Below are 18,352 nucleotides of genomic sequence, written 5' to 3'. Positions count from 1 at the left end.
TAAGGGGGGAATCGAACACATCGTCTGCCAATAAAGAAAGACAGGCTTGTTGGCAACATATTGCTGATCGGGTAAATGCGTACGTACAATTCAGTTGTTCCCCAAATCTGTTACAGATGATTAACCTGTGGAATGTCTAATATGTGTAAAAAAATGACGACCCTTCATTAATTACGCCCAGATGCAACACGATTCAGAAGTGGGCATAGGCCTACTAATAAATGTTAGGTTAATTTAATGTTTCCTAAATAGGCTACCTTGACTGTATGATTGCTATTCCTAATCCTGTCAATATTTCAGATGCAATAGCAGTGCCAAACGCACCTGGCAGCAGGTGAAGATGAAATATAAAAACATCCTTCAGAACGGTAGGTTTATATTCATAGCTTGATAAGCCCCACTTCGCCTAATTAATGGACATGCATTAGACCTATTTTGATATTAGTAATTACCCGCGATTGCATAAAACCCTTCTTTGATTTGCATTGCGGATAAATGGCCAGGGAAAAACGACAAATGCATCCAACAGTTTAGATAGAGCAAGTACTGCCTTGCGAATCATACGACATACAGTATTCTTGCTCAGATGTTCAGCATCACCGATGGAATACATAAATTGTCCACTGGCAAAATAGGCACAAGGCACATTATCTGCTCGATCGTCGGGGCATTGCTACACTGTAAAAAATGACTTGTTTTTACAGGAAAACGCTGGCAGCTGTGGTTACCAGGGAATTCCTGTAAAACATACAGCAGCACAGTAGATAACATTACAGACATAATATGTATATGGATTTACAGTGAATGAACCACGGCTGACTCACATTAAAGGAACTGTTACATCTACAAACAAGAGCTCTTTTTTTTCTGTACATTTAACTGCTGTATTTTTTACAGGGCGTCCCTGCTAACCACAGCTGCCAGTGTTTTCCTGTAAAAACAACAGTCTTTTTTTACAGTGTACGATGGGTAATGTTACAGACTTCTGGCCCAATCAGCTGACAAAGATAACGAATTCCCTCAGCTGAGAATCTATATCTTTCATAGAGAATATTGTCCGGGTATGTCAGCGGATTCTGGCAGTCTTTAAAAACCCTTGCCCTGCGAAGAGAGCCCCTCACAATTTGTGCCCCAATATCAAACGGATCATCCAGGTAGGCCGGCATTGTCTTCGGAGTGATTGAAGGTGGATGGACGGTACTTATAAAGGGAGTGGTTAAGCGAAAACCTCAAGCTAACCGAGAACATAACCTGCTCGGAGCAGGTTTGGCACACAGCATAAATTGCCATGGCAGCATACCTCGATCAAAACCTATCCACCTTTCGTAGTACGGGTTAACCGGGAAGTTACTCCACAAGTCATCAACTTACTCCCGAAGTTACCCTGATAAGCCAGTAACCCCGCTTTGTAGTACAGGCCCCTGGTCTCTGAACGCTATTGACACCATTTTTTCAACAAAGAAATCGGGGCCGGAGGACCCTGCGTGCCCAGATGGAACCTCCCCTGCGGGCTATGTTCTTCACTCCTGGGAGACATGGCATGTCACATGCTTTGTGCCATTCTCTGTGGAGGACACCAAGGATTTATTTATATTTGGTTTTATTGTAGGAGGGCTGGTACTTATTGGTTTATGTGCTACCCTGACCTACTGGAGAATTGGCAAGACGGCTGCCAACAGAACCACGACCCCTCACCTGTCCGTCATGATTAATGAGTTGGGCAAGGCGATACATTCTCAGACTGCATTAACCCTTGAACTCAGACACAAATTGGATAACATCTCGGAGCAAATGCACGCCTTGCAAAGGAAGATGTCAGAGACCAGGGAATATTCATAATTGGATCTGGTTGTTCATGTGAAGCTGTAGAGGTGTGTTTCACTGCTCAACCATAAACATTGCAGGCTTATCAGCCTCTGAAGGACAAAATGCCCCCTTGTTTTCCTCCAGAAGAATTTCTACGGCCTTGGTGAACTAGTCGCTTGCCTTCTTTCTTATCTTCTGCACACATGGACAGAAACTGACTCATTTGCCACTCACACATGGACAGACACTGAAAGCATGCTCCCACCCCCCCTCCACCCCCTCCTGTCCCCATCCACCACCCCAAACCCGGCCCCTGCTCAAGCCACTCCCTTCCCCCTCCGGGGTGCCGTGCAGTTTTAGCTGCTGTAGCTCCCCGTTCCCCTCCAAGCTGGCGATGGCACGACTACATATTGCTGCTCCCCCCCGCCACACACACACTCACATCGCCTCAATTTGGAAAACGGTCTGTTTCAAAGTTTAGTGCACATAAACAATGTCAAATGTATATGTGTTGTCTTTAATTCTGATGTGTCCCATTATTATGGTAAATAAGTAATAATTGTAGATTAATTGCTGTATCTTATCTGTGGTAATTGGAGTGTGGCCGTAATCTTGTTGTTGTTGCACTCGTGTAATGACAATAACAATAAATCTCATCCATCCATCCATCCATCCAAGCTGTCTATGTGCAGTCTGCATACATTGGGAGTAGAAGATGGCCACCACGTTGTTTCAACAGATTGTACAGAGTGTGGGGGCCAATGAGCTATCCAGTAATAGATACAGATCAATGGGTGAAAATCTGGGTCAAGATTACTGGGCATGCATGCGCATGCGCAGTTGCGTGGGGGGCTGGCTTCTCGATAGGAATGACATCTCTTCGGGACAGTGGAAGTTGCTCTTCCAAGACGTACCGCTGCGTTCCGTCTGTAGAGGAAATGCATGTCTGTTCCCCATACGGTGCACCATTGCGTTCCGGCATACTTTTCACCCCTGCGTGGACTCACAACCCAAAATGATCAAATTTGCTATACTCATCATTAGAGTTGTCCTGATTTGATTGAATATTATTAGAATCGGACCAATCAAGGCATTTTTTGATTGATCAGAATCGATAAACAAAACACAGTGCTTTAACATTGTGATGCCAGTGATTGAACAGAAAGTTTTGCCTGCTGCTGCTTCACTACGGAAAACACCTTTTAAAAGAACATTAACACTTTGCTTTGCTATAAATATGCAACAAGCCTATTTTATTCACACAGATCATCAACAGCGCGGGTCAGTTGCACTCTGTCTCATAAGCATGAGGCAATAACAGACAGTGCTCTGTCAGTCAGTGCTGCCTAATGGTGCTGCCACCATAACCGTTTAAGAAACATATTTTGCTCCCTTTTGGTTAAAATAGTCACCGAATCTGTTTCAGATGGCTATATGCAGTTTCTTACTGACCAATCAGGTAGCAGTCACAAAAAGAAACAAATTTTTCCTCATCGTTATGGCTCTTTTCCTCCTGTTTATATGGACACTACATGGGTGTAGCTATTAGGGGCAAGAGGTCAAGAGGGCCACCTTTGAACTAAAAACTATTGTGCATCTGGAAATTACTCACAGCACTTCACTTTTTCCACATTTTCTCACATTACAGCCTTTTTCCAATATGGATGAAATTCTTTTTTTTTTCCTCAAAATTCTACACACAATACCCCATAATTATAATGTGAAAGTTTTTACGAGATTTTTCCTCACTATTGTACTGCCTGTTCTGTCCTCATTATAGCCAGAAGAACAACCCGACTATGAGGTAAACCTGAAGATGTACCTGTACTTTGTTGTTTTCATCATATTTGGAGCCTTCTTCACACTCAACCTCTTCATTGGTGTCATCATCGACAATTTCAATCAGCAAAAGAAAAAGATAAGTATCAAATTACTCTGCAAATAAATGCAGTATTGTAACACTTAAACTGCATTATTTAAAAAAATACTTAAAGTCTGTAACAAATACTACAGTGATTTAACGTCATTTTCATCCCTCTCTGCACTTTGGAGGTCAAGATATATTCATGACCGAAGAACAGAAGAAATACTACAATGCAATGAAAAAACTGGGGTCAAAGAAACCACAAAAACCAATTCCGAGACCATCGGTAGGCAAATTTCATCTTGCATGCTGCAGATCTTGATTACAGGTTATCTTTATTCTCCCCAAGCAGCAGTTGGATTTGCAGTAAGCTATAATAATAATAATAATAATCCATCCATTTTCTATACTCCTTTACTCCAATTAAGGGTCTCGGGGTGAGTTATGGGGCGGGAGGCGGGGTCCACCCTAGACAGGAAGGCCACATGTAGACAGACAAACACATCCACACCTACAGTCAGTTTAAAGTTTTCAATCTGCCTAACCTTGGATGTGGGAGGATCCCGAAGCACCCGGAGGGAACCCACGCAAACATGGGGAGAACATGCAAACTCCACACAGTTCACTACTGTTTTGGCTCTGCTGTGTGAGGAAACACAGAGTACATACTTTGGCACCCACACAGTGTGCCCATATTATTAATTTAGTTATATTGAACTTGTTGTGTTCCAGTATGTATGCAACAGTGTATTTTATTGAGAAAATAATATTATGGCACATTTTGTATATGATTGTTTGGACTTCAATGATCACTTTGTCTCTAGTCATAATCAGCAATGAAAACCGAGCCCCTACATACAATGACCAAGAACATTTTCATTTTGTACATGGGAACATTATAATTAAAAAAAATGCCTTGTACCCATAATAAATATTAAATACACAGTAATTTACTCAGTTTCCACATGGGGACATTGTGGGAATATTTTCAAATTCGGCAGTTTCATGTATTTTTGGTTACTGCATTTATATAGCACGTTTCTGTTGTGTGGGCCGCCAGAAGAGGAGGTACTGCTGGCCCACCACCAGAGGGCGCCCTGCCTGAAGTGCGGGCTTCAGGCACGAGAGGGCGCTGCTGCCTCAGGAACAAGCCGTGGTGACAGCTGTCACCCATCATCCGTGACAGCTGTCACTAATCATCCAATCCACATCTGGAATAAAAGCAGGAAGACACCTCCACCACACTGCCGAGATATCATCTTCTACCAGAGGTAATATCCTCAGCCTTTTTGTGGTATTTTGTAAACAGTTTATTGTGAGTGTTTGCAGGAGTACCGGTCCTTTTTGTGGAGGCTGTGCAAGACGGCACTCTTTTTCCTCTGAGGGATCGCTGCAACGTATTGAGTGAGAGGTGGAGGTGGAATTCCCACCAGGATTGTTACTGGGTGTTCACACACCCACCCTTAACTGTCTTTGCTTTCTGCCAGCAGTACCTGATCCGACACACCGTGACGGTGGCCACCTGGGGACTTCGGGACTTGGCGGCTCCAGTATTCCTCGGGTTCGGTGGCAGTGGAAATCGTGTGGTTCCGGTTCGTTTCCAGACGGGCGTCTCCTATCGTCGAGCCTGCCCACACGACACCTTATTGATTGACTTTTGCACATTCTGTAATCTGCTGTGTTTGGTTGTGTCATTCACAACAGTAAAGTGTTATAATTTGACTCCTTCCATTGTCCGTTCATTTACGCCCCCTGTTGTGGGTCCGTGTCACTACACTTTCCCAACAGGATATCTCGGCCAGCGTCATGGACTCCGAGGGGCGTCACCAGGCTGTTGAACAACCAATAGGAGAGCAGGGAGCGCAGGCGTCTACAGGAGGCGTGATTGGTGAGCTACAGCATATTCTCACCGCCTTTACGGCTCGGATGGATCAAATAGCCAAGCAAAACATCCTCCTGAACCGCAGGGTGGAGGCTCTCTCCGCGCAAGTGGCGGCGAGCACTCAGGGTGCTGCTGCAGCTCCTCCTCCTGCCGACCCTGTGCTGGATATAAATGTTCCAGTGGTGGTTCAACAACCCCTCCCACCATCCCCTGAAGCATACATAAGCCCTCCTGAGCCGTACGGAGGTTGTGTGGAGACGTGCGCGGACTTTCTTATGCAGTGTTCGCTCGTCTTCGCACAACGTCCCGTCATGTACGCGTCAGACGCAAGCAAAATAGCTTATGTGATCACTCTGCTTCGGGGAGAGGCACGCGCTTGGGCTACAGCGCTTTGGGAGAAAAATTCACGGCTCCTTCACACGTACACTGGGTTTGTGAGGGAGTTCAGAACTGTGTTTGATCACCCTAACAGGGGAGAGACCGCTTCAACTGTGCTGCTGTCGATGAGACAGGGACGCCGAAGCGCAGCTGCTTATGCAGTCGACTTCCGCATCGCGGCTGCGAGGTCCGGCTGGAATAATGCTGCGCTCCGCGCCGCCTTTGTAAACGGACTGTCGTCAGTCCTAAAGGAGCACCTAGTGGCCAAGGATGAACCGCGGGAATTAGATGGGCTTATTGATCTCGTTATACGGTTAGACAATCGGTTGGAGGAACGCCGTCGGGAACGAGACGAAGGACGTGGCCGGGCGCGCGCCGTCCCTCTTCCTTCCGGGTCCGAGAAAGGTCCGCCCTTCCCACGCTCCCTGGCCTCTACGTCCCGTGGGGCGACAGCTCCCCCTGCTGATGAAGCTATGGACACGAGCAGGGCCACATTCAGACCACCAAATAGACAGAGGAGGCTTCCCCGCGGGGCATGTTTTGTTTGCGGCTCAATTGAGCACCAATTGAGAGATTGCCCCGAACGGTTAAACACCAACGCCCGCCCCTAGAAACTGGGCTTAGGGTGGGCCAAGAAATTCACGTGGGACACACACATATTGCCACACGGCTCCCAGTTACAATCCTTAGTGGGGATTTAACCCTTCAGGCCCCAGCACTGGTAGACACAGGGTCAGAAGGGAATCTGCTAGACAGCAGATGGGCCAGGGAGGTAGGGCTCCCTCTGGTGGCGCTACCTATACCTTTGCAGGTGCGAGCACTAGATGGCACCCTACTCCCTTTAATCACACACAGGACACCACCAGTAACTCTGGTAGTGTCAGGGAATCATAGGGAGGAGATTGAGTTTTTTGTGACTCCTTCTACCTCCCGTGTGATTCTGGGGTTCCCCTGGATGTTGAAACACAATCCCCGGATTGATTGGCCGTCCGGGGTGGTGGTACAGTGGAGCGAGACCTGCCATCGGATGTGTTTGGGATCCTCGGTTCCTCCCGGTTCCCAGGCTAAGGAGCAGGTCAAAGTTCCCCCCAATCTGTCGGCGGTGCCGGTTGAGTACCACGATCTTACTGACGTTTTTAGCAAGGATCGGGCACTCACTCTCCCCCCGCATCGTCCGCACGATTGTGCCATCGATTTGTTGCCAGGTGTGGAGTTCCCGTCCAGCAGGCGGTACAACCTCTCCCGACCTGAGCGCGAATCAATGGAGACCTACATCCGGGACTCCTTAGCTGCCGGGCTGATCCGTAACTCCACCTCTCCGATGGGAGCAGGTTTCTTTTTTGTGGGCAAAAAAGATGGCGGTCTTCGTCCATGCATTGATTACCGGGGGCTGAACGAGATCACGGTTCGCAACCGATACCCATTGCCTTTGTTAGATTCGGTGTTCACCCCCCTGCATGGAGCCAAAATCTTCACAAAGTTGGATCTTAGGAACGCATACCACCTAGTTCGGATCCAGAAGGGAGACGAATGGAAGACGGCATTCAACACCCCGTTAGGTCATTTTGAGTACCTGGTCATGCCGTTCGGCCTCACTAACGCCCCCGCGACGTTCCAAGCTTTGGTTAATGACGTCTTGCGGGACTTCCTGCACCGATTCGTCTTCGTATACCTGGATGATATACTCATCTTTTCTCCGGACCCTGAGACCCATGTACGGCATGTACGTCAGGTCCTGCAGCGGTTGATGGAGAACCAGCTGTTTGTGAAGGGCGAGAAGTGTGAGTTTCACCGCACTTCTTTGTCCTTCCTGGGGTTTATCATCTCCTCCAACTCCGTTGCCCCGGATCCGGCCAAGGTCACAGCGGTGAGAGACTGGCCCCAACCTACGAGCCGTAGGAAGCTGCAACAGTTCCTCGGCTTCGCAAATTTTTACAGGAGGTTTATTAAGGGGTATAGTCAGGTAGTTAGCCCCCTGACGGCCCTGACCTCACCAAAAGTTCCCTTCACCTGGTCGGATCGGTGCGAAGCCGCGTTTAGGGAGTTGAAACGCCGGTTCTCGACTGCACCGGTCTTGGTGCAGCCCGATCCTAGTCGCCAGTTTGTGGTTGAAGTGGACGCCTCTGACTCAGGGATAGGAGCCGTGCTATCCCAGAGCGGAGAGACCGATAAGGTTCTTCACCCGTGTGCCTATTTTTCCCGCAGGTTGACCCCAGCAGAGCGGAACTATGACGTGGGCAATCGAGAGCTCCTTGCGGTGAAAGAGGCTCTTGAAGAGTGGAGACACCTGCTGGAGGGAGCGTCAGTGCCTTTCACAGTTTTCACGGACCACCGGAACCTGGAGTATATCAGGACCGCCAAGCGACTGAACCCCAGGCAAGCCCGCTGGTCACTGTTTTTTGGCCGTTTTGACTTCCGAATCACCTACCGCCCCGGGACCAAGAACCAACGATCGGATGCCCTGTCCCGGGTGCATGAACGGGAAGTCAAGACCGAGCTGTCGGATCCACCGGAACCCATTCTACCGGAGTCCACTATCGTGGCTACCCTAACCTGGGACGTGGAGAAGACCATCCGGGAGGCCCTGGCATGGAGCCCGGATCCCGGAACAGGACCGAAAGACAGATTGTACATCCCACCAGAGGCCAGAGCTGCCGTTCTGGACTTCTGTCACGGGTCCAAGCTCTCCTGCCATCCAGGGGTGCGTAGGACCGTGGCAGTGGTCCGGCAGCGCTTCTGGTGGGCGTCCCTGGAGACTGATGTCCGGGCTTACATCCAGGCCTGCACCACCTGCGCCAGGGGCAAGGCGGACCACCAGAAGGCACAGGGACTCCTACAGCCACTTCCTGTGCCTCATCGCCCCTGGTCCCACATCGGTCTGGATTTTGTCACGGGCCTCCCGCCATCCCGGGGACACACCACCATTCTCACGATAGTGGACCGATTCTCCAAGGTGGCCCACTTCGTGGCCCTCCCGAAGCTCCCGTCGGCCCAGGAGACGGCGGATCTCCTGGTCCACCATGTCGTCCGGCTGCATGGGATACCAACAGACATCATTTCGGATCGCGGTCCCCAGTTCTCCTCGCAGGTGTGGAGAAGTTTCTGCCGGGAACTGGGGGCCACCGTAAGCCTCTCGTCTGGGTATCACCCACAGACTAACGGACAGGTCGAACGGGCCAACCAGGAGTTGGAGCAGGCCCTTAGGTGCACGACCTCCGCACACCCGACGGCTTGGAGTGAACATCTGGCCTGGATCGAGTACGCTCATAACAGCCAAGTGTCCTCTGCCACGGGCTTCTCCCCGTTCGAGGTGTGTCTGGGGTACCAACCCCCTTTGTTTCCTTTGGTGGAGGGAGAGGTCGGTGTGCCCTCGGTCCAGGCCCACCTGCGGAGATGCCGTCGGGTGTGGCGCACCGCCCGTTCGGCCTTGTTGAGGGCCCGGACGAGGGCTAAAGCCCATGCAGACCGTCGACGGTCCCCGGCCCCCGCATACCAGCCCGGGCAGGAGGTGTGGCTTTCCACCAAGGACATTCCACTACAGGTCGAGTCTCCTAAACTGAAAGACCGCTTCATTGGACCCTTTTCCATCCTCAAGGTTCTCAGTCCTACCGCAGTGAGGCTCCAACTCCCGGCCTCACTGCGGATCCATCCGGTTTTCCATGTCTCCAGAATCAAGCCGCATCACACCTCACCCCTCTGTGCACCCGGTCCGGCACCGCCTCCTGCCCGTATTATCGACGGGGAGCCGGCTTGGACAGTTCGCCAGCTCTTGGACGTCCGTCGAATGGGCCGGGGCTTTCAGTATTTGGTGGACTGGGAGGGGTATGGACCCGAAGAACGCTCCTGGGTGAAGAGGAGCTTCATCCTGGACCCGGCCCTCCTGGCCGATTTCTATCGTCGCCACCTGAACAAGCCTGGTCGGGCACCAGGAGGCGCCCGTTGAGGGGGGGGTCCTGTTGTGTGGGCCGCCAGAAGAGGAGGTACTGCTGGCCCACCACCAGAGGGCGCCCTGCCTGAAGTGCGGGCTTCAGGCACGAGAGGGCGCTGCCGCCTCAGGAACAAGCCGTGGTGACAGCTGTCACCCATCATCCATGACAGCTGTCACTAATCATCCAATCCACATCTGGAATAAAAGCAGGAAGACACCTCCACCACACTGCTGAGATATCATCTTCTACCAGAGGTAATATCCTCAGCCTTTTTGTGGTATTTTGTAAACAGTTTATTGTGAGTGTTTGCAGGAGTACCGGTCCTTTTTGTGGAGGCTGTGCAAGACGGCACTCTTTTTCCTCTGAGGGATCGCTGCAACGTATTGAGTGAGAGGTGGAGGTGGAATTCCCACCAGGATTGTTACTGGGTGTTCACACACCCACCCTTAACTGTCTTTGCTTTCTGCCAGCAGTACCTGATCCGACACGCCGTGACGGTGGCCACCTGGGGACTTCGGGACTTGGCGGCTCCAGTATTCCTCGGGTTCGGTGGCAGTGGAAATCGTGTGGTTCCGGTTCGTTTCCAGACGGGCGTCTCCTATCGTCGAGCCTGCCCACACGACACCTTATTGATTGACTTTTGCACATTCTGTAATCTGCTGTGTTTGGTTGTGTCATTCACAACAGTAAAGTGTTATAATTTGACTCCTTCCATTGTCCGTTCATTTACGCCCCCTGTTGTGGGTCCGTGTCTCTACACTTTCCCAACAGTTTCCTTCTGAATCAGAAGTTCAAAGCATTTTTCAGTGATGTCTTACATTCACCCGTTCATACACCAATGATGCCACACAAGGTGCTCACCTTACCCAAGAGCCCTTAGTAATTTTCTGTCTGGGGTTTGGACTGAGGATCCTCTGGTCTCAAGCCCAGTGTTTAACCATCACCTTCCTCAGTTAGTAACAGTTATTAATATGTAAAATGACATTTTAATGATATTTGGCATGCTGAATGCTTAGTTGAGTAACCAAAAAACATAATATTCTCAATTTTGAGCAGGAAGGGTACATTATGGACGTGTAGTTTATGAGCAAATAGTATGAAAGAAATATTTTTGTACTACATTCGTGCAGATACAAAAAACCACGAGCAACGTTTTAGTAAAAAATGTGACTTAGATTTTGTGAAATACTCAGAAGGGTACATTATGACTTATAGTATCATCCATGCTTACATTTTTCTATATCAAGTTTGCAAGCAATTTTGTGCAAACCGGACCAGTACTTAAGGAGATATTACATAGTGTCAAAAATTGTTGAGGGGGCATTGTGGCTAAAGCGTCCATGGTACATATGCAAGTTCTATTAGACTTTACTAAGGGTATATGTTTACAAAGTTTTGTGAAAATTGTTTCACTGGTTTTGTGGTATCATGCACAAAATGTTTGTACAGAAGAATCATAGATAAGAAGAAGAAAAATCAGATAATGAATAATAAATAGGGTAAGAAATAAGATATTTCAACATGTGATTTCAGTATGAAGGAGTGAGCGAAATGTGTCGATTTTGCGATCAGCACATTTTTTGTTGTGCTTGATTGCTTTGTTCTTTTGGTATCAGTTACAAACAAATCCATTCACTAGCTTTAGAGCTACAGTGTGCTAAATTTTAGGGTATAATAATAAGAGTACACACTGGATGTGTGTACTCTTAATAAACCTATATTGGGTCCATAAAAAAAGTGTGTGTGTGTGTAGGTGGGGCTCCGGAGTAACCCCAGTTTGATCTTACAGTCTTAGAATTCTTTAAAAAATACTGAATTTTGGAATTGGATGTAATATCATTGTCAGACAGAAATAATATTTGTGCTGCTGGTGTATCATATTTTCAGGGTTGCTGTTTGTGTGTTGAATTCTTCAAATGAAATGTCAAAAGATTGTTTAATTTTAAGTGTTAATTTATTTGTTTACAAAATTATTTAATTTTGAAACATGATGTCTCGATTTTGGGTGATTTATTACCTTTTGCTGATCAGTGATAGTGTTTTTTTAACCCTCAAGCGACCAAGCTACTTTAGCAACTAATATGGTAGGATAATCATAGCATTAAATATGGAAGATGAGCAAATATGCCAATACTTTAACACATATCTCAGTGAACCCATCAATCATATTTTGTGACAGTCATTAGCTATTTTCATCCTCACTCTGGGCATCGAGAATCAGTGTCAGTGCTTGTGTAGCTGTAAAGCTTGCTCTGTTGGCCATTCTTCCCCACAAAAAAAGTAAAATATAATGATTTGAGTTGGCAAATTACAATACCACCAATACCAATCTTAGATCTTCCTAGTCATAAGTGACTCCGCAAAAGTTTGGATTATACTTGCTAAACGGATCAGTCGATCCTTGCAAAATTCAGTGAACAAATACAAGACAAATAGATTGACAAATTCATGGTAGGAAACTTTTTGTCTGATTAAAATTAGAAAAATGGTGCACAAAAAGGTATGACTGGGGTCATAAATGACCCCACTCGGTCACTTGAGGGTTAATGTCTGAATGGTCTTTGTAAATCATTGGTATGATTCAAGGAAATCCACTAACACAATTGTAAGTTCCTACTAATCCTTATTGGAAACATTTTAAATAGCATTTAAAGCAGATTTCACAGGCACTAGGTCTACGAGGTCAAAGAGATGCAAATGTTATTCAGCCAACAACATATATGATGTTAGATGCTAAATTTATCTCTCATTTTATTTATTTCTTGTGTCCTTTTCAGAACAAGATTCAAGGATTTATCTTTGACTTCACCACGCAACAAGCATTTGAAATTGCAATAATGGTTTTGATTTGGCTTAACATGGTTGCCATGATGGTGGAAACTGCTGACCAAACAAAGACAATGAAGGACACTCTGGGACACATCAATGTATTCTTCATTGTCGTCTTCACTGGAGAGTGTTTGCTGAAGATGATTGCACTCCGCCAGTACTATTTCACCAATGGGTGGAATATATTTGATTTCATCGTAGTCATTCTGTCAATCATCGGTATGAACAACCGCTATGGATTTGCTAAGAATTGTGATGAGTCATTTTGTCATTTTGCTTTGCACCATATCTAATGAACCATATCTGCACCATATCTGTTCCTCTTTCAGGTATGTTCCTGGCGGGGATCATTGAAAAGTATTTTGTTTCACCGACTTTGTTCAGAGTCATCCGCCTGGCTCGCATTGGACGCGTCCTCCGCCTTATCAAAAGCGCCAAAGGAATCCGCACACTCCTGTTTGCCTTGATGATGTCACTTCCTGCCTTGTTCAACATTGGCCTGTTGCTTTTTTTGGTGATGTTCATCTATGCCATCTTTGGCATGTCCAACTTCGCTTATGTCAAGAAGGAGTCGGGCATCGATGATCTTTTTAATTTTGAGACATTTGGCAACAGCATGCTCTGTTTGTTCCAGATCACCACCTCGGGAGGGTGGGACGGCCTCCTGGCTCCCATTCTCAACAACAACTACCCAGATTGTAGCAATGACACAGAACACCCTGGAAGTTCGTTGAAGGGAAATTGCGGAAATCCTCCTGTGGGTATTGCTTTCTTTGTGAGCTACATCATCATCTGCTTCCTGATTGTGGTGAACATGTACATCGCTGTCATCCTGGAAAACTTTGGCGTGGCCACAGAGGAGAGCGCGGATCCACTAAGTGAGGACGACTTTGAAATGTTTTATGAAGTGTGGGAGAAGTTCGATCCTCGTGCAACTCAGTTCATGGAATACAATAAGCTGTCGGACTTTGCAGATACCTTGGACCCACCCTTACGCATAGCTAAACCCAATAAGCTTGAACTGATCAATATGGACCTGCCAATGGTGAGCGGTGAACGCATTCACTGTCTGGACATCCTGTTTGCATTCACAAAACGGGTCCTGGGCGAGGGTGGGGAGATGGACATGCTGAGGGCACAGATGGAGGAGCGTTTCATGGCTTCCAATCCTTCCAAAGTGTCCTATGAACCTATCACAACCACCCTCCGCCGCAAACAGGAGGACACATCGGCTGTCATCATACAGAGAGCGTTCAGAGAGTATCTCAAGAAAAATGCTGCCACAAAACCCTCTGACACAGCCAAAGAGGACATTCAGTGTGAGAAAGCGGACAAAAAGGACCTCGTCGTTCCCAAACCCGGTCAAATTGGTAGCACAGAGAAAAATGACCTGACTCCTGTGGCTTCTTCGCTGCCATCTAACAGCGTGGCAACCAATGGGAATAACAAATATGAAAAAGACAAATGCGAAAAGGAGGATGTGGGCAAAGACGTCAGAGAGGAAGATGTTTAAAGAAATGCTGATGATGCAACTTGATGACAAAATGTTTACAACCTTCAAAGTGGACACGTCCTCACAATGTGGATATCTATGCCAAACTGAATCTGAAGGCTGGAGCCCAAACAGTGACACACTCAGGATGTGCTTGGCAACATGTTGTTCAGGAACGAGAGCCGGCAACATTTTTGAATGTTCGGACATTGACACACGAGTCATGTTAACTTCTCTCGCACCTACAGTACGTTTGCCATCCAGTGTCTGGAATTACACATCACATCAGTGCTTTATTGCTTTTATTTCATTTTGAAGCAGGAAAACTGTTTTAATGTTAGATATAGAACTGGTAGCTTTCTTTATTGTCTTTTTTTATAGGTTTTTTCTCTGTCTCAAGGGATTATTTGTTGGATTTTTTTAAAAAAAGAGCAGTGTTGTGTTTGGAGGCTGCTCTCACATACAGTCTTCACCAAGAACAGACGTTAAAGGGAGATGCTGGAGAAGTATACACCTGCATGAATGCGTTTCTGTGATTATGCATGCAGGAGTGTTTACATCCGGCCCTCTCCCAGAGAAGTACACAATCATGATGTGGGTGTTTTTCTACACATTACAGAAGCATGATCATTAGCCTGCAGTCCATACAAATCCACTCATGTTTGTTTGTCAGTCAACTTGACAGAGATTCTTTGCACATTCAGTTTTATTTGAAATGTTGAAATCACATAGTTTTTTGCTGGACAGCCGAACATGTGAGACAAGCTGTAAGTATTTAGTTATCCAGTCAAATCTCACAAACTACCATATTGCTTCAACTTATTTCACAAGACTGTCAAAAGCAGCACCCTACATATAAAGTTTGTCTTTGATAGCTGGAATTTAATATACTGCCTCCACTGTTTACACACATTTTATTGTTGGATCAATAGTATGCTGTTTTTTTAACACACAGGTCACTTAGTCATTGCTCTGAATTCAGATTTGAAAGTTTTAAAGTATGCCAGGTAGGTGCAGGAAGTTGCTAAGGTAGTTAGGTCATGTAAGCGTTGCATCAATAAAGATGTAGTCAACTTGTTTAGGATAAAATTTCCAGACAGTACAATTCACTGCCTGTTGGAAGTCTGACTTTTGACTCCAGTGACCTTGAGCTTTACCCAAATGGTTGCGCTTTGGATGATCTCGCCAGGGCAGTTCTGGAACCCACCTATGCCACTTCCATAAATTTAATCCCAGTCTGGTTTAAAATTGAATTCACTAAGTTTGACTCCAATGACCACAGCTTTTGCTAAAATGAACCCTTTAAACACAACTCAACCTTCATCCACCCACCAAGTTTGGTAGGAATCAGTCAAACAACCTGGGAGGAGTACACCAACAAACTGATAGGCAGACATGACCTGGACCTTAACCCCAAAGACTGAACATTGTCATATTTGACCCACCAAGAGCAGTGCCAGGCCGAGTGCAAACTGGAGTGAAAATACATATTTTGGCCTTTGACAGCAATGACCTTGACCTTTGCTAAAACTAGCCCTTTAAGGACAATTCCGTTATTCACTTTCATCCATATACCAAGACTGGTGGAACTCAGAAAAGGACCTGTGGAGAGTAGGGGAATAAACAGACAGGGAGTATTCACTGTTTCTTCCAATTATGGTTCACGGTGGGGGGTGGGGGTGGACTGGAGGGATGGAGCCTATCCCAGCAGTCACTGGGTGAAGAGGCAAGGTGTACACTGGATAGGCTGTCAGTATATCGCGAGGCCACAACTTTTTCACAGACAAACTCATTCATACTTGCAATGAATTAAAAGTTTCCAGTCTACCTAATCTGCATATTTTTTTGAAGTGAGAGGCAGCTGGAGAACCCGAATAGAACCCACAGAAACATGGGGAGAACATGCAAATGCCACACAGAAAGAAGCATGTGTGTGTGTGTGTGTGTGTGTGTGTGTGTGTATATATCTATATATATATATATCTATCTATATCATATATATATATATATATATATATATATATATATATATATATAATATGTATACAGGTGTGTGCTGGTAAAAATTAGAGTCCTGTTCAAAGATGACTCCGATCCCATCCAGGGGTACTCATAGACTCTCATCCGCTTCACACCATGGACTCTGGAAATAAGCACTGGCACCAACGGGGCTCAGAGCCAATATCAGACTTCCTTCCTTCTTTCAAAAACTGTGCCATTTAAACTGATCAAAAAAAAATCTTCTCATGTATTAGTTTTTAATCAATGGGATTACCCCTCATATTAACCTTTTTTCAAATTAAATTATGAATATCTACAGGAAGGGGATGTTTTCCGGATAGAAGCTATGACACATTTATTCCACAATATATGAAATTATGGCGCTTATGAAAACATTAACTTTCATTAACTGTGACATACACATGGTCTGCTGTGTCCAGAGAAAGGAGGTCAACATGACATAAAGTCAAACAAATGTAAATGTGATTTTTCTAAATGACGAGACAAAGCCCTGTGTTTAATTATTGATGATGTTCCAAAATTATACTATCTACACCACAGACATTTTCATGATGCTTTTAATGGCACATTATTATTATTTTTTTTTTCCAGAAAGTTATTTGGATAAAAAGATGATCATTGATTTCTCTCTTTTCTATATTCATATGCTTTGCAAACTGTGGTCAGTTTACTGCTCAGATTGTATGTTGATTATTCTCAAGACGGTGGCAGCACACACTGCCTGTTTTCTGTTTACATTTTATTGGTACCTTTCACAACTATCTGTTGTTCCATGTTGTAAAAGTATAATTACATCAAGTATATTTTTGCATGTAATTAAAACGTTCAGTGCATACACTGTACTTTATACATACAACAAAGAATGTTTTAGTGCAGCAGATAACCATAACAATTGTGCACTTTATGAAGAAAGCATGAAATTTTTACCAGTGTTAGTTCATAGCATTGACTTTAATTTTAGATGTGGAGGTAAGCTGGATTTGATCTCTGAGGACTGTGAGAGGTCATTGACCTCATATACCGTTAAACGCATGGTTTTGCCTGCCGCTGTAGCAATAGAAGTGCTGTTTAAAGATGTTGCATCTAAATAGTGACGTCTCAATCCCTCACAACCTATTACTACAAACACTGGAGAGTTTTGAACTGCATAGAGTGAGGTCAATGACCTTTGAAATGTAAAAATTCACTTGAAATAGGTAGAAAAATACAGTTAAATGCAGTGCACTTGAGTGCTGCCTTGGTGCACTTGCAGCATCTGGTGCACCAAGAAGGTGATCCCTTCTTGCAGCCACAGTGGATTAGTTCATGGCAGGATCTTGCTGCTTCTGGGAGGGTGGTCCACAAAGGCTGCCATCCACTCGTGTCCTTTGTCCAGCACCAGTCAGATGGGTCCAGCAGTTCAGGTTCTGGAACTAATGACTGGTTCCAGATGTTGGCCTGGTAGCTAGCATGCTTGATGTGTTGCACGAGAGCTACCTGGGTGGGAGGAATGTTCTCCAGAGTTCTGGCCTTGTGTGCAAAGAGCTGTTACCTGGCATCGTTGACCTCCATGATGTCACTGGTGCGGTCGTACATGAGCACCACGAACCTCTCGAGCAGTGACATTGACTCCTCACTGACCTCTTGTAGCATGGCTGCAAGCTCACTAAAAGCACCGGTCACCTCTGGGAAAGCCTTCCACGTTTCCCACGCGGTTTTCTTTCCTCTACCAGAGAACGCTGATACGGTATCGCATCCTGTCAGAGCATGGAAGATGGGAAGAGTTGAACACTTTCTCTGATCCATTGTTGATATGAGATCATGAACAGGTATGCACCGAAGGCTGGACCCTGTACCGAGAGAAATCCACAACTCGTCTGCTTTGATCTTGTCAAATAAAGCAACAGCGACCACCAGGACATCAGTGTCAACTGTGCGAATGGTCACCTTCTTGCATCCTTTCAGGACAACGTCTGCCACATGGAGAAGTAAGCGGGTGTCGGCCTCCTCATGAGAACATGGGGCAAGGTTGGACAGGTTAGACGCTGCAGGAAAGCAGAGGACATCGGCCCCACATGTTGCGTACAGCTCCTTACCATCTTCCAGGGGACCACGAGTGGATTCCCGTGACAGGAAACTGAACAATTCGGTTTTATTTTCATCTACACGAA

General features: G+C 46.1%; 1 protein-coding gene across 2 annotated transcripts in view; it reads left to right on the top strand.

Moving 5' to 3' along the window:
• Window positions 1–14,287, top strand: part of scn1laa (sodium channel, voltage-gated, type I-like, alpha) — a 133,090-nt gene extending 118,803 nt beyond the window's left edge. For both annotated transcript variants that reach the window (XM_034185940.1, XM_034185939.1), the window contains 4 exons: window positions 3,587–3,724; window positions 3,852–3,956; window positions 12,637–12,907; window positions 13,018–14,287. In XM_034185940.1, the coding sequence (XP_034041831.1) occupies window positions 3,587–3,724; window positions 3,852–3,956; window positions 12,637–12,907; window positions 13,018–14,201 (1,698 nt within the window). In that variant the 3' untranslated portion in view covers window positions 14,202–14,287. The remainder of the gene's footprint in view (window positions 1–3,586; window positions 3,725–3,851; window positions 3,957–12,636; window positions 12,908–13,017) is intronic.
• The last annotated feature ends 4,065 nt before the right edge of the window (window positions 14,288–18,352 follow it).

This window comes from Thalassophryne amazonica, chromosome 14, assembly GCF_902500255.1.
Source record: "Thalassophryne amazonica chromosome 14, fThaAma1.1, whole genome shotgun sequence".
Lineage (NCBI taxonomy): Eukaryota > Metazoa > Chordata > Actinopteri > Batrachoidiformes > Batrachoididae > Thalassophryne > Thalassophryne amazonica.
The sequence above is the reverse complement of the archived record's forward strand: the minus strand, read 5'-3'. Positions and strand labels throughout refer to the sequence as shown.